The sequence below is a fragment of the Pseudopipra pipra genome, chromosome 7 (assembly GCF_036250125.1).
Source record: "Pseudopipra pipra isolate bDixPip1 chromosome 7, bDixPip1.hap1, whole genome shotgun sequence".
Taxonomy (NCBI): Eukaryota; Metazoa; Chordata; class Aves; order Passeriformes; family Pipridae; genus Pseudopipra; species Pseudopipra pipra.
Genome location: NC_087555.1, coordinates 5,212,395 through 5,229,807, shown reverse-complemented (window position 1 = coordinate 5,229,807; position 17,413 = coordinate 5,212,395). Strand labels below are relative to the sequence as shown.

The 17,413-nt window shown below is 41.1% G+C and overlaps 1 protein-coding gene across 26 annotated transcripts in view; it reads right to left on the bottom strand.

Moving 5' to 3' along the window:
* Positions 1-17,413, bottom strand: part of UNC80 (unc-80 homolog, NALCN channel complex subunit) — a 120,526-nt gene that overhangs the window by 65,940 nt on the left and 37,173 nt on the right. For 15 of the 26 annotated variants that reach the window (XM_064661887.1, XM_064661888.1, XM_064661890.1 and 12 more), the window contains 7 exons: positions 17,213-17,312; positions 15,447-15,527; positions 12,872-13,044; positions 7,337-7,549; positions 6,001-6,172; positions 3,273-3,406; positions 651-816 (listed from right to left, as the gene is read on the bottom strand). In XM_064661887.1, coding sequence (XP_064517957.1) covers positions 651-816; positions 3,273-3,406; positions 6,001-6,172; positions 7,337-7,549; positions 12,872-13,044; positions 15,447-15,527; positions 17,213-17,312 — 1,039 coding nt within the window. Of the gene's footprint in view, positions 1-650; positions 817-3,272; positions 3,407-6,000; positions 6,173-7,336; positions 7,550-12,871; positions 13,045-15,446; positions 15,528-17,152; positions 17,313-17,413 lie in introns of all 26 variants that reach the window. The other 11 variants (XM_064661869.1, XM_064661871.1, XM_064661874.1 and 8 more) reach the window with 4 other exon arrangements.

The following is a 17,413-nucleotide window of genomic DNA, read 5'->3' as shown; positions in this document are numbered from 1 at the left end:
GTACCATCAGATATTATGTGAGTTTTGCATGAGATGGCTCAAAAATGGAAACGATCTGCTATTCTCAGCAAACACAGTGAGCTTGAGGTTTGCTTGTACAGTATACATATGTTGGTAACATCAATCTGCTAGCCATCAAAAGCCACACAGGTGTGTATTTTTCATGTGGTAGCAAAGAATTCAAGAGATCAAGTGATCAACCACTAATTCTGTAAGATGCCATGACTTCAAAACTGGTACAGATTTCCACAGAAAGATACAGATATTCCCTCCTATCTGTGCTTTCCCCAAAATGAAAAACTGTAATCAGAGCAAAAAACAAGCATTTTAATTTTTAAAGTGAATCAAATAGTGATACTTGTCTCAGCATCCCAATGAGAGACGGTTTCAAACAAGGAATGCTCCTTTTTAGCAATCTTGCAATGCTCTCAATCGGTTTCAGTCATAGCACTGTTTTATAAAATTTAACATCTTTGCTTCTCACATTTGTTATATTGGACCCTGAAGGCCAGAAGCGTCTCAGAAATTATTCAAAGCCACGTGACTCCATGGCTGCCCGCTTTTTAACACGGTCTATGCAAATGAAAACATAAAATCAAGCGCCACTTCACAAGCCCTGAGAACACAGAAGCCTTATTGTGCTGACAAACCTTTTTTCTCCTCGAAGCCAGCCTCAGATTTGAGGGTGTGGCTGCTGCTGTGCAGGGAATCCTTTGAATCTTCGTTTTCATCCAGAACCCCAGCAAAGCTGATCTTTCTTTCATACCTATGCCGGTCCATCTCAGGGTCCAGACGCAGCCTGCAGCTCTCCAGATCCTGTAGCAGAATGTAGACCACACAGATGTGCCAGCAATATGAGCCTCCATGCTTTCCACTGCAACTAGAGAAGCTTCAGGAGAACTGCTTCAAAATGAGAATTTATTTCTATCACACACTGTCAGAGACTGAAACGGGTAATGATTTACACATTCTAAGATCACCAAAAGGCTTTTGCAAACCGAAAAGCAGCAGCTGCTCACCCCTTTCTCCCCCCCCAATACTGCTAAAGTGGGTGCCATTGTCCAGCTATCCTGGATGCAGATGCCTGCCTGAGGAAGGGAAGAGGTTAAGAAGAGGCAAGTCCTGCAAGGCGGGAAAATCCCTTTTATCGTGCCAGTGTCCTCCCTTTACATGAACTCTGGGCACCCAGCCTGGGCTATACATCTCAAATGTTGGACCATGATGGACCATGATTGATGCTGGTACAATAGGCAGCTGCAGCTGCCTTTGGAGGTGTCCGAGGCTTGTGGCATGGCCCGTGACACTACCCATTGTAAAACTCCCCAGCTGGGGAGGTACAAGGCGTTCTCACCTGAGCTGGAAGTGTACAATAACTCATAACTTCTTTGAGTTTTGTGGGGGGCTTCCCCCCCGCCCCAATGGATCAAGACCACCACTTCAACTAACAGACATGGAAGATGCAACTACCAAGTTTCATCGCTGGATCCCATGGGCGGTGACTATACATATCTTTCCACCTTTATCCTTTCTTTCCCTTTCTCTCCCTTATGCATTTCCTTAAGTGTTACCTTTATGCTCTAATGATTGCTATATTGCTATAGATGACATTGCTGTAGATGCCTTAATATTGCTGCACTTTAATAGTGCTGTATTGCTGTGCTTTAATATTGCTATACTGCTATAGAAGTTCTTCAAGGCTGCCAAGGCTCTGCTCCTATCTGTGGTACAGGTACACCTACAAACACCAATGGAAGTGAGATTTGCCCCACTGAAATTTCAGCTTTGTGGACCATAACATTATGTACTTGATTTTCTTGGAAAGGAAACATGACTCCAAAAATACAGAGACTCAATATTTTAATCTGGAGTGTTGTTGGCTCCTTTCTTTCCCCCATACAAAGTCAGAAGCAGCACTCTATGGCCATTTTCTCTAATAGCCTCTTGCATAATGTGACCTTAAGGTTTCTTCCACCTATGCATCACAGAATAATTTCTCCTCCCTTTCTCCCATATACAAGTCTGAAAAGCTATTAATCAGTTGCATTTCTATCTGACACAAAAGCACAAATTTCTACTGACCTTCATTATCCAAAATATTCTTAGTTCCAAGCCTAACTACTTAACTGAGATGACTTCTAAACCCTGGTATTATACAGTCATTTATTATGTGGTAAAAATATCAACTAAGTGTTTAAGGAGGACTTCTGCTGAATTTATTACTTTTTAACACTGCCCTTCTTGCATACTTGGGAGCTGAGCCACTTCACTGTAGGTCACCCACAGCCTCTGAAATGAATTTCAGAACCTAATTACAATAATGCTCAGCTAAATCAGCCTGTCAAGCACAACTGTCATCAGCAAAAACTGTTCTGTCATTAACAAAAACCAGAATAGTAGGGCTAAATCCTTCATATTCACTTGGAAATTTAACTTCTCATTCTTTCTTTACAATTTTTATCCTGATTTCCTACAGAAATTTGTCTTAAAAGATGAAACCATGTCTGCAATTCAATTCTTATCCCATTCTACACTTACCAGCTCTGAAGCTGATGGTCACCTTCAACTTAATTTGTCAAAAGATAACTGCATGCCTGTGTATTTTGTAAAACAACAGGCTAAAGGTAATGTTAAACCACAGTATTCGATGTGAGAAAATCCACACAAGAATGAACCACTGGAAATCAGATTTCATGGGTTCTGCTTTTCACAACATTAGTTGTCACCTAATCAGCCATTAGATTACTCTTTATGCCAGGATTTGATTATGCCTCAGTCTCATGAAGGTTTATTTCTTTCCTTGCTTCTTTGTCTTCATTTCTTTCCTTTCTTCCCCCAGTCCTCTCAATTCTGTCGTCTAACCCAAACCAAAAATCTGCAGGATTTAAGCCTCAGCAAATTCTCTGTAAACCATTCTGTTCCCTTCTCCCAACCACCCTGTTCAGATACCTCTGACAACTGGCTCTCCTTATCAGATATTTAGCATGTGAGCTGTCCCCTCTTGCAGTCCATCTCAGGTGCCCCACACCCAGCTTCGCAATCCCTTTGCTGCCCTCATTTCTACTTTGAAACTTGAACTTCCAGCACATGTTGTACTTTCATAGCCTTATCTTCTTAATCAACCATCTGATGTGCCCTGCCCATCTTCTGTTCACCACACAATAGCTCCTTTCTCCCTGCAGGGATCCACTCGAGTTTTTACTCCACCCTTTCTCTCCACAGAACCCAGAGAGTTCTGTGGGCATGGCCCTCTTCAACATGCATGGTCCACGTACCATGAGAGGCTCGGTCCGCGGCCTGGCCATGTAGGGAAAGGTCTCTCGAAGGAAAGTAGTTATCTCCAGGAGAAGCTGACAGGCTGCCATCTTCAGTGCAAAAGGACAACAACATCTGGTAGGATTCACAGTGCCTAGGAAAGAATAGTTCTATCATGAGCTAGGAGTTTATACAGGATCTGGAACCAAGAGGTGATGGACATTGTCACATATGGTGCACAATGCAAACTGCACTGAAAAAGAGGAAAACCCACACTTCTGTCTATGCTACTTTGCCTACACTAAAAGAAACACAGTCAAACAAATATCAATCCATGTATTTACCAGCACATGCAATAGTACTAGTATATAATATATGATATGATATTTTATTGTATTGTATTACATTATGTTACATTACATTACATTATATTATATTGAAATAACACTATGATTTACTATGGTACATATTAGAGTATATTATGTTGAAGTACCTACTAAACTAACATGAGCTTATGGCATTTTGTATAAACCTCATTTAAAGTTAATACAGATTAAGCAATAGATGCCCTTCGTCCTCTTTTCAGCTTTGCATTCAGCCACATCTTTTGCAGTTCTAGAAAAGAGCCACTTTCAAATACGGAAAATTTTCTAAAAATATATAGAGTTATGACTAGCCAGCAAAGAGGTACTGTTCCTATTATTATTAATTACTACCCTGATAACTGGAAAAGACAGCCTCCTTTGAAGTCAGGCTGCATTTGTGCAAGGAATCCATGTGCTATTTAGAGACAATCAAGGGGGAAAAAAATCAAACTGCTTAATCAAATCATACATTCAAATGCTTAACCTAAAACAAAGTGGGAAAGGGAAGAGGGATTATCAAAATACTTGAAGTTTTGTCTCAGCTGCATCTAAACAATCAGCTTCAAAAGCCATGGACTTCGTAACCCATCTAATGCCATTCAAAGCTTGGAAAGTATGAAGGATTCTTCAGACTTGATCAATTTGAAAAACACCATTTAGGCTAATGGACAGCAAAAAAAGTAAATAAAAAATTAGTTGTGACAACAACTAACCATGCCCTTTTTTTTTAGTAATGTCTGGTATTACCACCTACATACAGGTCAGAGAGATCAGTGTTTTCACTTACTCTCCCCATGTACGATCTAATTACTTTTTGCAAAGAAAAAGACTAAACCAAAAAAGTGAGAAGACTCTGCAGGGATCAGATAAAACCAGATTAATTCTGTGATGTTTGCCAACTCTTCTGTACACATTACCAGTAATGAATTGTGGACTTTGTAAGGACTAAAATAATCTGAACTATCAAATACACACAAGACATACAGTGTAAAGGAATATCCAACTGCATATTTTATGCTCCTCAGTCTACTCCCTGCAGCATACAAGGCAGCTTTGAAAAATCTCTGCCTTCAGCAAGAATGCAGATCAATAATTTTCAGAGCCTGGCTTTCAGGAGAGCACTTCAGCTTTTAAATTGCTTTCTAGACCACAACATGATCTCTGTTTGCTTGTCTCAGGGCACCCTTTTAAAGCAGCTCCACATCTCCCTGAGTGCCTGAACAGGGATAAGAAAGCCTATTCTGTCACTCGGTCATGAGAATGAAGTTCTTCATTTCTGATGCAGGAAAATTTTGTATGCATTCTCCTTGCTTTGGATATATCTCCTAAATGGCCGATAAGATATCCCGAACAGCCACTCATGTTCCTGTAGCTGCCAGCACTGGCACACCACACAGTGACACGTGGGAATGTCTTGCTCAGGGACAAGACAAGACCTTCTCTTGAGCTCATTTCCCATAAATGCCATTGCACTGCTCCCACCTGCTCCCCTCTACTCCAAAGTTGGCCTTTATGCAGAGATAAGAACAAATCCAGAACCACAGGAAGAGAAACCACAGAAGAAGAACAAATCCAGAACCACAGGAAGAGAAACCACAGAAGACAGATAAACAGTGCTGGCACACTACATCCAATGGGGAACAGCAGCACATGTACGCGGGAACCAGTACATTACAGCACACACGGGTACACAAATGGTGCATTGGTTGTTACCACCTTCACCTACACCTACACCAGGATGTGTTTTGACATTTTACTTTGCTTCACGGGGCTTGCTGGAACTTGCATGCTTATCTAGACTTGCAGAATCAGTGATCTGGCACCTCCTCCCACTCATATGCACGCATAGGCACAAATGTGTGTGACTTAGTCATCCTGTTGTTATACAGATTTTTAGTGATCCTTTTTTTATCTACCACTGTACTATACCTCTGCCTGAAAATCAGGCAAATATACTGAAGTCAGGATTTAAAGGCCTTTAGTAGAGCACTGCCAATTCATGTCAGGTGAGGAGATGACTCTTCAATGTTCAGAAATAGAAAACAAGCTGATCTTACACAAATATTTTGACAGAGATAACTGGGAGGAATGGAGCCTGAGCACTTTTGGCACTCAGGTGAGAGTGAGACTCAAGAAATATATTATTACCCTCCTTATAACTGCAATTTCTGTGAACAGCAATTGCAACTCACTGCCTAGTTTCCCCCTCCCTTTTCCACCAAAGTCTCTCAGCTCTGCTACCCGTTTGTCATGTTGTACATCCAGGCACAGAAAGAGCAGGGGAAGAAGTTGGGGTGAAGGTGAGGGACTGGGAAATACAGCTGGGTGGCAAGAAGATGAAAAGAGAAAAAAAATTAAGTGCTCCTAAAGCAGAGGTTCTTACAAGTGGGGGTTCTTGTAGTAAAGGGAGTCTCCTTACTGTCATCTAAAAAGTCTTCTTCCTCATCCTCCTTTCTCAGGCGCCTCTTGGTCTCCTCATCATAAATGAGGCCCAGCAGGTTGGCAGGGCTCTCGCTCTCAGCATGGCACAGCTCGTTGAGGCGGACACCAATCGCCTGCAGATGGGGAGAGAGAAGCACAAGGAGGCAAGAATTTCAGCTCAGCACACTGGCAGTCAAGGGCTCCGCCCCATGCAGGCCATAGAGATGGTTCAGCCAGAACAGAATGTCCTGGCTTTATTTTTATTGTCTGGAGTGGAGGAAAGCATGACAGAAGACTAATTGCTATCAAAAGCATAATTTAGTTCCCCCTTTTTTTCAACTAAAATTTGCAAACAGTGTCAAATTTCAGGATGAAAAATTTTTGCAGATTTAGTTTAATAACAAACACCACCCCCCCACCCCAAACTGGCACATGACAGGCAGAAGGTGATCAGGTCATTATTTTGTATTAATTTCTTTCACTTTTCTTTCTTCCCTTAATACATGCGTTCCTGATTTTTGCTAAGTCTTTCCACTGTATGTCTTCTGTTTAAGAAACTATCCTGTGACTTAGGAACCCAGTAAGAGTCCCTATTTCCTCCACAAAGCTCACTTCCAGATAAACATATGTAACAGGCACCACAGAGGTTACTATTTTGAGTTGTGTGAAATGACCCACAGTAAGTGTCAGACCTTCAGCAGGTATATTCTGTGGGGTTTCCAAGGAAACTGCAACTGGTATTGATAGGGCCAGATAAGGCAATTGCTTAGTCCCTGTATGGTAGGAGACCATAATCAAATAAAACTTAAAGGAGTCAAGCTCCAAACAAAAAGAGTCAGTTCATCAGAAGACATGTAGTAGCCCTGTAGAATTCCTTGCCAAAGAATGATGACTGCTAACAGTTTTTATGGGTAAAGAGAAACTGAGTAAGTAAGTCAGAGAAATCCATCAGTAAATATACAGCACCACATCAAGCTCAAGCAGCCCTGGGCTAAAAAGGTTTGGAATTTAGAAAAAAAGAGAATTAGTACCACACCCTCTGCTCTTACTCTTTCCTAGCCATTCACATTTGATAAGTGGTGGAAAAAGGAGAGTGGACCAAATGGATCCTCCGAGGGAACATGTCAAAGTCACTTCCATTAGGAGAAGAGCTGGCCCTGACAGACTGACGTGCAAGTTGGAAGGGTGGCTTGTGAGTCCCCATTTTACCGGAACTGGAGTTTTGCATAGGATCCAACTACCTTTACAGTCTGATATATTTTTAATGTAAGTAGAAGAGAAAAAACCAAACCACTTACATCTCCCCACTGGTAGAAGAGCTTAGCTGCATTCCACTGCAGCTTCTGGTTCCTTTTGTTGCCCACAACAGGTGAACGGCCACGGGACAGGCCTTTCTTAGTGATGTTCACATGGTGGCCCTTCATCCACTCGGGCCAGTTGCCACGATTACAGCGGTGAACGAAGCGCGCGCACTCGAGGAACAGGGCCGCTCGCGCCACTACAGGAGCTTCCTGAAACGTTTGCAGAAAATCACCTTAAATACAAATACATTGGAAAAGCTCCTTGAATGTTAGAGCATTCCGTGCTTTAATCAATTGCTTCGCAAGCTTGCCATGGAATCACACAGCATGAGCAATCTCTCCATAAAAAACCTGACATCAGGATCTCACTGTGTAGGTCTCACCACTTGAGCTACTAAAAGCAAGGCTCATAAACACTGAACAGTCTTCTTGCTCAGTTCAACCACTAGAGGGGCAGAAAGAGACACATTATAAACTTAAAAACAACCCTGTACTCTTCTGTAATGCTTTTCTTCAGAAACGATCTGTCAAAAGCAGAAGCATGCATCTGGCACTGCTGCTGCAGGAACAAGTCAAACTGTATTTCCACCTTTGCTAGTGAGGCTGCAAATACTGCAAGTGCAAAATGGCAGCATGGCCACATGAATCCTAGCATTTGCCACATTAAGTTCTGCTTATGAATCCTGGGCATGAAAGCATTAATGGAGGCTTGTTGAAACTAGGAAAAGCACTATTTGACACTTATAACAAGCAGATATGGAGAGGGAAATACATTACTGGCACAAGTCAACAAAATTTCACTGGCTGAACTTCAATGGTCTTAGCAAGCATCAGACAATTTAGTACTGAAATAACAACAGGCAGCTGAGTTTTGAAGGGTTGACTATTTTCCAGAAGAAAATCCTCCTGTCCTTGACTTGGAAGACCACTTTTCTTTAATGGGAGAAATGTTAGACCAATAAAGAGTGCTTCTGCAACTCTCAAATGTGTTCAAAAATGAACACTGTAATTTGTTTCCTGAAGAGTAGCTTAGACTCTGGAAGGAGCTTTCTTCCTAGCCAGTCTACAATTGCAAAAATAACATCTTTACAGACATGGGTAATTACTAAAAAGCAAATGGTTCTCCTAATTTCCATTTAATTTCCCGCTCTCTTCCTGCAATTTTCACAACCAAAACCAGCCCTAGCTAGAAGATTGTAAAACTAAGAATACAATAATGCCCACAGTTTACAAGCTGGCTTTGAAAGTTTCCCTAACAGGAATTTCACAAACATGTATTCCATACATTTTGATACTGGCAGCTTTAATGAGATAATTTAAACAAATCAGGATCTACTTATAAGGGAGGGTTCATCATCTGTGGTCTATCAATAATAGACAGGCCCTGAGATCATGGAACATTATTAAATAGTGCTTCCAAAAGTGCTTTAATCAAAAGCTGAAAGCAAGAAATTTTAGACCAATGCTCCTAAAGTTTTGGAACTGATTTAAGAAATTATTGACACAACATCCTTTTGCAGCTTTTTGTTCAGATTTTATATAAATGTTGGAAGAAAAAAGCTGTCCCATTGCTCTGATGAGGAAGGCAGAAATCTGAAGCCAGGCACTGACAGCCAGAAACAAAACTAACATCTAGCATCTGGAAAAAAACATTACAAATTACTTGTTACTCACATGCAATATGGAACACAGAATAGGTAAGGATTTTATTATTTTATTCTCACAGAGTAAAACCTTAACTACAGAGACATGCATGAACAGATGAAGCCCCAGCATTAAGTCTCCTCCTGGTTTTAGTTTACCAACAGCTTCTTAGCATATGGGAATCTTAAAGGTATGTGTTATAAATGTTATGAAAGCAGTTAATTACTATAATTAAAGGAGGGATATGTAGGATGGGGGGTAAAAGGGAGGAGCAGGAGTTCCAAATTAAAAGTCACTGAAAAGACCTCCTGCTTGAAGGAGGACTTTCTGAATATCATGGGGCATGAGCTCCCTGTGATTGCTTACCTGAGGCTCTGAGAAACCTGAAGCAGCAGCAGCAAGAGAAAGATGAAGATGTGACAGAATGGACAGGGATGGATTCACACCACAGAGAAACATATCACAAATGGAGAGAAATGAATCAGGCAGGTGATGCATAGCTGAAAAGAACACAAGTTACCATGGTCACTGTCAAAACTTGACACAGCAGCAATACTCTCACAAGCCTGCCCATGCAACTGTTCACAAGTCCACTTTTAATATCAGATCTACTATACTGCTTTCCCCTTGGAAATGGTTCTTTACTGTATAAATTGACATGAATTTAAGAAATCCAACATTTTAAGTCCTCACGTTGGAGCACTTCAACACAGAGCCTGATTTATTCTAAACAGCAAATGACCTGGGTGGGAGGGACCAAATACAGAATGGATTTGGAATTTTACAGCATCACATTAATGTTCACATAAAGCCAGTTCTGCAGTTTCATGACTGCAGAGCATTTAGGTCCAGATTTGTTTTCAAGAACAATGAATTTTATAAAACAGTAATCAAACAGTGGTGTTTTTTCTCGAGTCCTTTCTCAAACTCCGCGTGGCATTTTGAGCAAAAATTTTTTTCCACTGTTCTCTTCAAGTTGAAAAAGAAAGGCACAAAATAGCAAAGTAAATTCAAGTACTGTCAAAAGGTGCTGACTGGATAGCTCTGCTTTGCCTAACTGCAAGTTAAGTCTAGCAGGAAAAGTAGCAGGAAAAGTAGCTCAGCATGTATACTGAAGACAGGTTGTGAGTAAATTGGTAACCAGTGCCTTGGAGAATTGCCTCAAAAACATTAGTTCAAATCTGTCTGGTTATATCTAAAAATGGTCAAGTACAACCCATGACACAGCTCTTTGTTTCTGTTCCCAGTCATTTACTCTGGGGACCTGTTTGTAGCAATGTCTGATTTCCTTCCAGGTCATATGCCCTCCTGTGGACAAATATTTCTGCCATGGAAACAGGGACATGGGAACAACTGGGCCTGCCTAAGACCCAGAGTGACATGAAGTCAGGATACTGGCAAGTATTTTTGCAGTTTAGACTTTGTTTCGGCTGTCCCAATACTTAGTAGGTCCTCTCAAACACAACCCTGCCAGAAAGCAGTAAAATTATGGCATTTCAGCAAGGATAAAAGATTTACATGTTAGAACAGACCAATTTACACATCTTACTGGAGAAATGTAGTGGTGACAGATGTCACACACCATTAAACTGGTCAGAGGAAAGCTGGTATCTCCCCACCTGAGTCATTTATACTAGTCTAATTCACTGTGGCAAACCCGTACAAGCACCCAGGCTGATTAAAGATCTTGAAGCTGGTATAGGAGTGGAATTTTGAAAATATGCATAAAAAAAGCACGCTTAAAAATGTATGGAAGAACTGAAATTGGATCTGTTCACCTTTCTTTTTTAAAGGTTGCCTTAGCAGATAAGCTGGATAATAATGACTTAGGAAGCTTTTCATTTGCATCAGACCTGATTCAAACTACTACTTCAAAAGCCTGAAAACAGAAGTTAAAAAAAACCAGAATATTTTCTGTTTGGTGTGTTTTACTGACATTAAATGGGGGAATTTTTCATAACAGCATACATTGCCATTAAGCAATACAGTGAGATGACAGGCTGTCATCTTTTAAAACCTGCACTGCACGTGACTTCTGAAGTTCTATATATCTCCAATACTTTGTAGACAAAACACCAGCTGAAGAGGTACTTGGAGTGTTCTAAGTCTGTAACTACAACAAGGCGTCCTTCATCTTTAGCTGCAGACCTTTCAGAAATTCTGATAGCAAACTCTTCTGCATCATTCAGTGGAATGGAGAGAGAGTTAAATTCTAGTTTGTAAAAGCCAGCTCTGGAAGTCAGACAGACATCTTCAAACAGTTCATTCTCACTGGTAGTTTCCATCTGACTTCATACATGGGCACAGAGTAAGCTGGTCTGTCACTTAAGCATTTGGCAAATATAAAAAAGAAGTAAGACATTTACAGGCAATAGGGACAGAACTGTCCAATCCCTCTTTTATCATCCGACTTATTAGCATACAGAGTAGCACATCCCCAGAAGGGTCTTGGTCATAGTTTTTAGGAATGAGCTCCTTCCTGCCCATGCACCTTACATTCCCTGTGTTATTTTAGCATTTGCAGGGTGGCAGCCTGGCAGCCTTGCAGAATGAAATTGGGTGAAGCACACCCAGCAGGTGTGACTATCCCCCCAAACCACCCTCTGAGCTCCCTGCAACCCTGACTGGTAAGAACCACTTCTGACTGTGAGAGCATGAGACAGGCTTCTCTATCTGCTTCCATGGCTTCCAGCCAAAGGGACAACAATCTCCAACAGGAAGAGTGGGCACTAGTGAAGAAAACATCTGTCTACTGGAAGACAGAGGGGACTAGTCCAAACAGTAGAGCTAGATGGGAACTGATAGCAACAGCAACCTGGGACCAACGTTAACGAGATGTGCTTGAATATGCAGCCTAAGGACACCAGGTTAAGAAGAAGGTACAAAGCAGTGGTGCACAGAATGTAACGTCCCTACAACTATTGGGCAGGCAAGGCAGCACAGCTCAGGGCACAGCAGTAGCAGGAAGGGAGAGTCCATGAGCCTGACATCTCCAGCAGTGAGCAAAAAAACTGAATATGAGCACAAATAGCACAACAGTCAAAAAGGTGAGAGATGGGAATTGGGGGCTGGAGAGCATGTGGATGCTCTGTGAGCAGTGGCTTTCAATCTTTTCTCAGCTTGCAGGCATCCAAATATAGAAGGAAGTAGAAGAGCAGCATGCAAAGAAATTGCTAATAATTGGCTGGCTTTTCACAGCTGCATCTGTCACAGTCTTGTGCTTGTCACATAAGCACCTCACAGTCACAGAACCTCACTGGCTGATGAACCACAGGCTGAAGGCCACTGCTTTACAAATGGAAGGGACTGTTTTAAAACAGCAGTTGCAAGGAAAAGAAGGAAGGAGATACAGAAGAGACACTCAGTATCAGGAAGAAGGGACTGAATTGTGTCACTTCTGTGATTTGGATCTGCAAATTAGAAATATCTGCATAAATGCATAAAAGCATGCACACTGACATTTTAATTTTTTTCCATTGACTGGCTAATAGTTCAGTTGCCTAACGTATTAAGAACTCTGTCAGAACTCCTGAGTGTAATTCCTGTGCTTCTCCAAGCAGTTATCTAGTCTTCAATCCTTATTCTGCAGATTGACACTAACAGGAGAAACAGAAGGGCTGTGAGCAAAGTATGAAGTCAACAATAAAAGCTTTGCACTAGCAATAATCTAGTTACAGGGAGCCGTGTAATAAAAAAGGATCCATTTTGTCTGCAAACTCATCCAGTCATAGATGCTAAAGCTCCAGCTAATGCCAGCACCACCAGCTGGCATTGCTGTGATGCTTTTCCTGCTTTCTGGGCAGGCACGAAGAGCATTAGTGACTGATAGTGGACCACAGCGTATGCACATGCTCTCAGCAGGTAACAACAGACCAGTGAATGACTTACAAGATCTAGGGCTGCTGCCAAAATGGAGGCATCAGGGATAGTGCCTGGTTCACAGCAGTTCAGGAGAAACTGGAAGCGCTTCATGCCTTGGCGGATTGCTCCCAGGTTCACAACGTTCTTGGATTTTCCTCCTTCTTGGTTGGAGGTCAAGTGATCATCAAAGCTATGGCAACCTAAGGAGGTAGAGAGTACAGAGGGGATGCAGGGAGGGGTACGGAGAAGGGAACACAGCCTCTCACCAAAAAAAAGTCGGACAAAAATCCTGATGAATACAGTCTTGGTTTAAATCCCTTTCTCACCTTGATGTGCTATCTTGAAGATAACAGTGGCATTTTTAGAATACTCATGAATTCCACAAAACAGACATACAGCAAGTCAGATTCCGATATTGGTCATACTGATGTCTGCCCAGAACAATTCCACCATCCTCAGTGTGGAAGCCTACTTCAACATAGGTAAACCAGGATGTGGCCCTTCCTCCCCACCTCTTTAACACAGATCATTTGCTTACTGCCTGTTTTTCCTGCATAATGTCCTACCTTACTTCTCTATTGCCTCTAAGTTTACCTTGAAGTGGAGCATGCATAAACCTTATTCCTCATGTATCAATTTAGTAACATATCATCTACTAGGACAGAGAAACCAGTAGTAAATTTTGGAGATGTTCTTTGTGACAATCAAGTACTGTCCTTTTTTTTAGGCATACATCTTCTGCAATTACCAGAACACCCAAAGTGATACTGGACTCAACTTCTAGGTATCATCATCATCATTCCAGCTTCTCTCACTTGAAGTGTCTTGCACTCTTTGGGATGGAAAGCTCCCTAATACGAGTTCCTTTGGAAAATGAAGCTGGCATCCCACTCCAGGGCTTCTTTCAAGCACGATTTAAAACTCCATGTATAGAGTTCACATGATAAATCAACTAATCCCAATAAACACTTCTAATGCAGAAGATCATTATGCAGTTGGTACCCAGAGTTGAGAGAATGGTAGAAAGACACAGATGAGAAATCTGGAAAGTAGTTTCAAAGTGGCTGGTCAAAACCAGAGTAGTCAGCTTCCAGGCTTTTTGTCTTTATCCATAATACTCTCCCTGTTTACACATGAAAGCCCAAAAATTTACAGAATACTAAAGGATAAAGAACTGAAGAAGAGAACATCGAGTGGAAAATTCAAGATTACTTTTAAACATGGATTTGAAAGACAAGAGTCAAACCATCAGGTCTACAGGACTTTGTGACTTCTTCAGGAAAGAAGAATGGCTGAAACTCAAAGTCCCTTTGAGATCGCACACTCCAGAATTACCTGGAAAGCACTTAAGTACCACAAACAAAAGTCACAACAGAAAATTACAATACAGATCTTAATTTTCCCCCGAAGGCAGAGGTATATCAAATTTCAAGAGACTTATTTACAAATTCTGTGTCTTTTCTCTCTCCAGTGAAGCTTTTACATAGTTTTCCAGTAAACAAAATGTTCCATGTTGGAAAATATTCCATTGAAATGGAACAAACAAACAAAGTAGAAAGAACAGATAGAACACTTACATATATGAGCAGTCACAAACACCCTTTTCTTCCATCTCCTCCTGTTTTCCTGCCCGTAGCATGTTATCTGAGCCTTCCTGCTATGACTCTTTTAACACTAACTCATTTGAGGTACAAACAAATGTTTCCTATCCAGGGCCCTGTTAGGGCTGTGCCTGTATGAGACAAAGAACAGAAACTTGCCTAAGGAATGTCCCTAACACATCCCTAACCCCCACTAGAAAGATCTAGGAGAGGCTTTGTCCATCTGAGCTTGGCAGTACTATCACTACAGCCCTTTGCAGCCCCAGCCTTGCATTTTGTTGAAGCTTTGCAAAAGTCTCTTGGAGGCAACTCATGATTGTCCCTTGCTACGCCCATCCTGGAGCAGCCTTGCTGTGAGCAGGGCAGCCCTCACTGACCCAACGTTCCAGTGACTCAGCCCTGCAGGAGACCTCACCCAGAGAGAAGAGATGATTTCCTAACACAGGATACACAAGCTCTGCCCCCAAAAGGGTGTCCCTTGAATACCCTGACAACTTCTGTGGTCACTCACAACATCTTCAGTAAGCGCCCAAAGGAATGTTAAGGGTCTCGTGTAAATATACTGTAACTCACTTCTGTATATATGCTTTGTTCCTAGTATAGGTAAAAAGATCATTAAAATAAACATTTTTATGCATGAATGTGTATACATTTATGTGTATATATATGTACACATATGCACACATACAGATACACACACACATTTGCACGCTTACATACACATCCAACACAGAATTCCCAGTGGTCCAGATGATTTCTCACAATGAAGGTTACAATTCGTAAATGATGTGACAAATTATTCTACATTTATTATTATTTTTTACTGTATTGTAGTTCACTTCTCTCCATTTTCTTTTAAATTTGGCCTGTTACGTTCAAAAACCCAAAAACACAAGAGGAAACACCACATGGAAAAACATGAGCAAAGTAATGGCACAGCACCATGAATGACAAGAATGGAAAGGCAGAAAGAGGTTCAATTTAATGCTTTAGGATCAGACCTTGGAGGGATTTAACAGTATGTCCATCCACCATCAACAGGCTTTTATTCTCTTCTCCATAAGCACAGAAAACCTGTTGATCTGTATGGAAGACACAGAAGTACTGGAAATTTGAAGGCACTGTACTGTTGCTGTTCTACTGGGTTATAAACTGTCTTACCCTGAAAAGGCCTCACACTGATATCACTGTGCACATGCAAGCACAGACACACACAGGCATGTACGACCACTCTAATATTTTTGCTAATGGTACGTGGCTTTCACTGCATAGCAGAGATCCTTGTTGACACAGTGATACCACTTCTTTAACTGTTACACTTTGCCTTATAAACTTTAAACATCCTTGCATTAGCGAGATGGAAAAAAAATTATTTCCTACAAGAAAATACAAAGGAAATCTCACAGAAGCACAGCAGAAACAGCTGTGGCAGCCCGTAAAGATCTCATTGCCCCTCAGCTGTTGGTTCCATGGTGGATGTATTTCACACCTACTTCAGCACGAAGTATTGGATGAAGAAACCAACTCCTTCCATTGCGGGGGAATGCTACCAGACTACAAGAAGGTTCTGGACCAATGCATTCTCCTAAAGGAACAACACTTTTTGCCTAGGAGCTAGTTGAAAACCACCACCATTCTGCAGTGGCAGATGGTGGCCAGTGTACAGTGGCAAAATATGCTCATACTTTGCTGGTATCACTTGCCTGAACAGTGACTTACACACATTACACTGCAGGTCTGAGACAGATGATGATGGAGCACACACAATGCAGTGTCAAAGTGTAATGTCAGAAAATACATAACATAATGCCAGTGAATGTAACATACTGTAAAGCTACTGAAATCATGGTGAAAAAGAAAATCTACTCCTTTTTGTGTGTTTTTGGGAGTTGGGTTGGGTTGGCTTGTCTTGAAGAAAACATAGCAGAACTTCAAGATACAAAGTTGTCTCCCTGACAACAAGAATGTGTTCTAAGCTGAGGACATGAGCATGTGAATGACTACATGATATTTTAAAACAGAATATATCATGATCTTGTATTATTCATAAAGGCATTTTTCAAACATAGCTAATCTTGAAAATACATTGCAATTAAATATACTTCTGTGGAAAGGAAAAGGAATGTTACTATTAGGTTGTGTGCGAAGAAAAAGGGACAGCATCCCTAACAAATGGTATGCAGACACTAGACATGCAAACACAGAAGAAAAGAGATAATTATAACAAGGTTTGTGCAGGGTTTTCCATTTCTGTGCAGATCTTTGCTAAAACTGTCAAATAGTCACAAATTGGAAAAAAACAAACCAAAACAAAAAAACCTGATGGAACACCCATTGTTGTATTAGGCAACAGAAGATTTACACACCTAATTTTGAACTAAGTGCTTTGAAGCAAGCATTAATTTTTCAAGTGTATTGATCAAATTCAATTTGATTTAAAAAGCCCAAATGTTGTATTGCATAATTTATTTGGATATTCTTGATTTTAAAAAAAAATTACTAGAGCTTTTTTCTAAATCAAAATAAAAGAAAGAAGGAAGGGAAAGAAAACAGTTACAAAGACTAAAAAGTTGGATAAGGCTAGAATGGATACAAAAACTACGGAGAAAGCAGGAAAAAAGGGAAAGCGGTAAAATACAGAAAGAAAGATATCTTAAAAAAAGATTAAAAAAAAATAAAAAAGGACATGAGAACCCTGATTTCTAACCATCTTTTTCTTCTGTGTGATGAAGCTTGGATGGGTGTCTTCGGCAGGTGCGCCATTTACCAAGACGCTTGAAGAAATTCTCCTCTTCATCTCTCCCGTTGTCCAGGCCTCCTCCCGGCCCCCCTCCTTCTGACAGCTTCACTGCGCTGGTAAACTTCACCTGTGCACAGACAGAGGGGTTGGTCAGGCTGTGCCAGACCATGAACTCCTGGTCTCCTTGGTTAGTCATAAAGCACCTACAGAGGGGCTGTAAGGATGGCC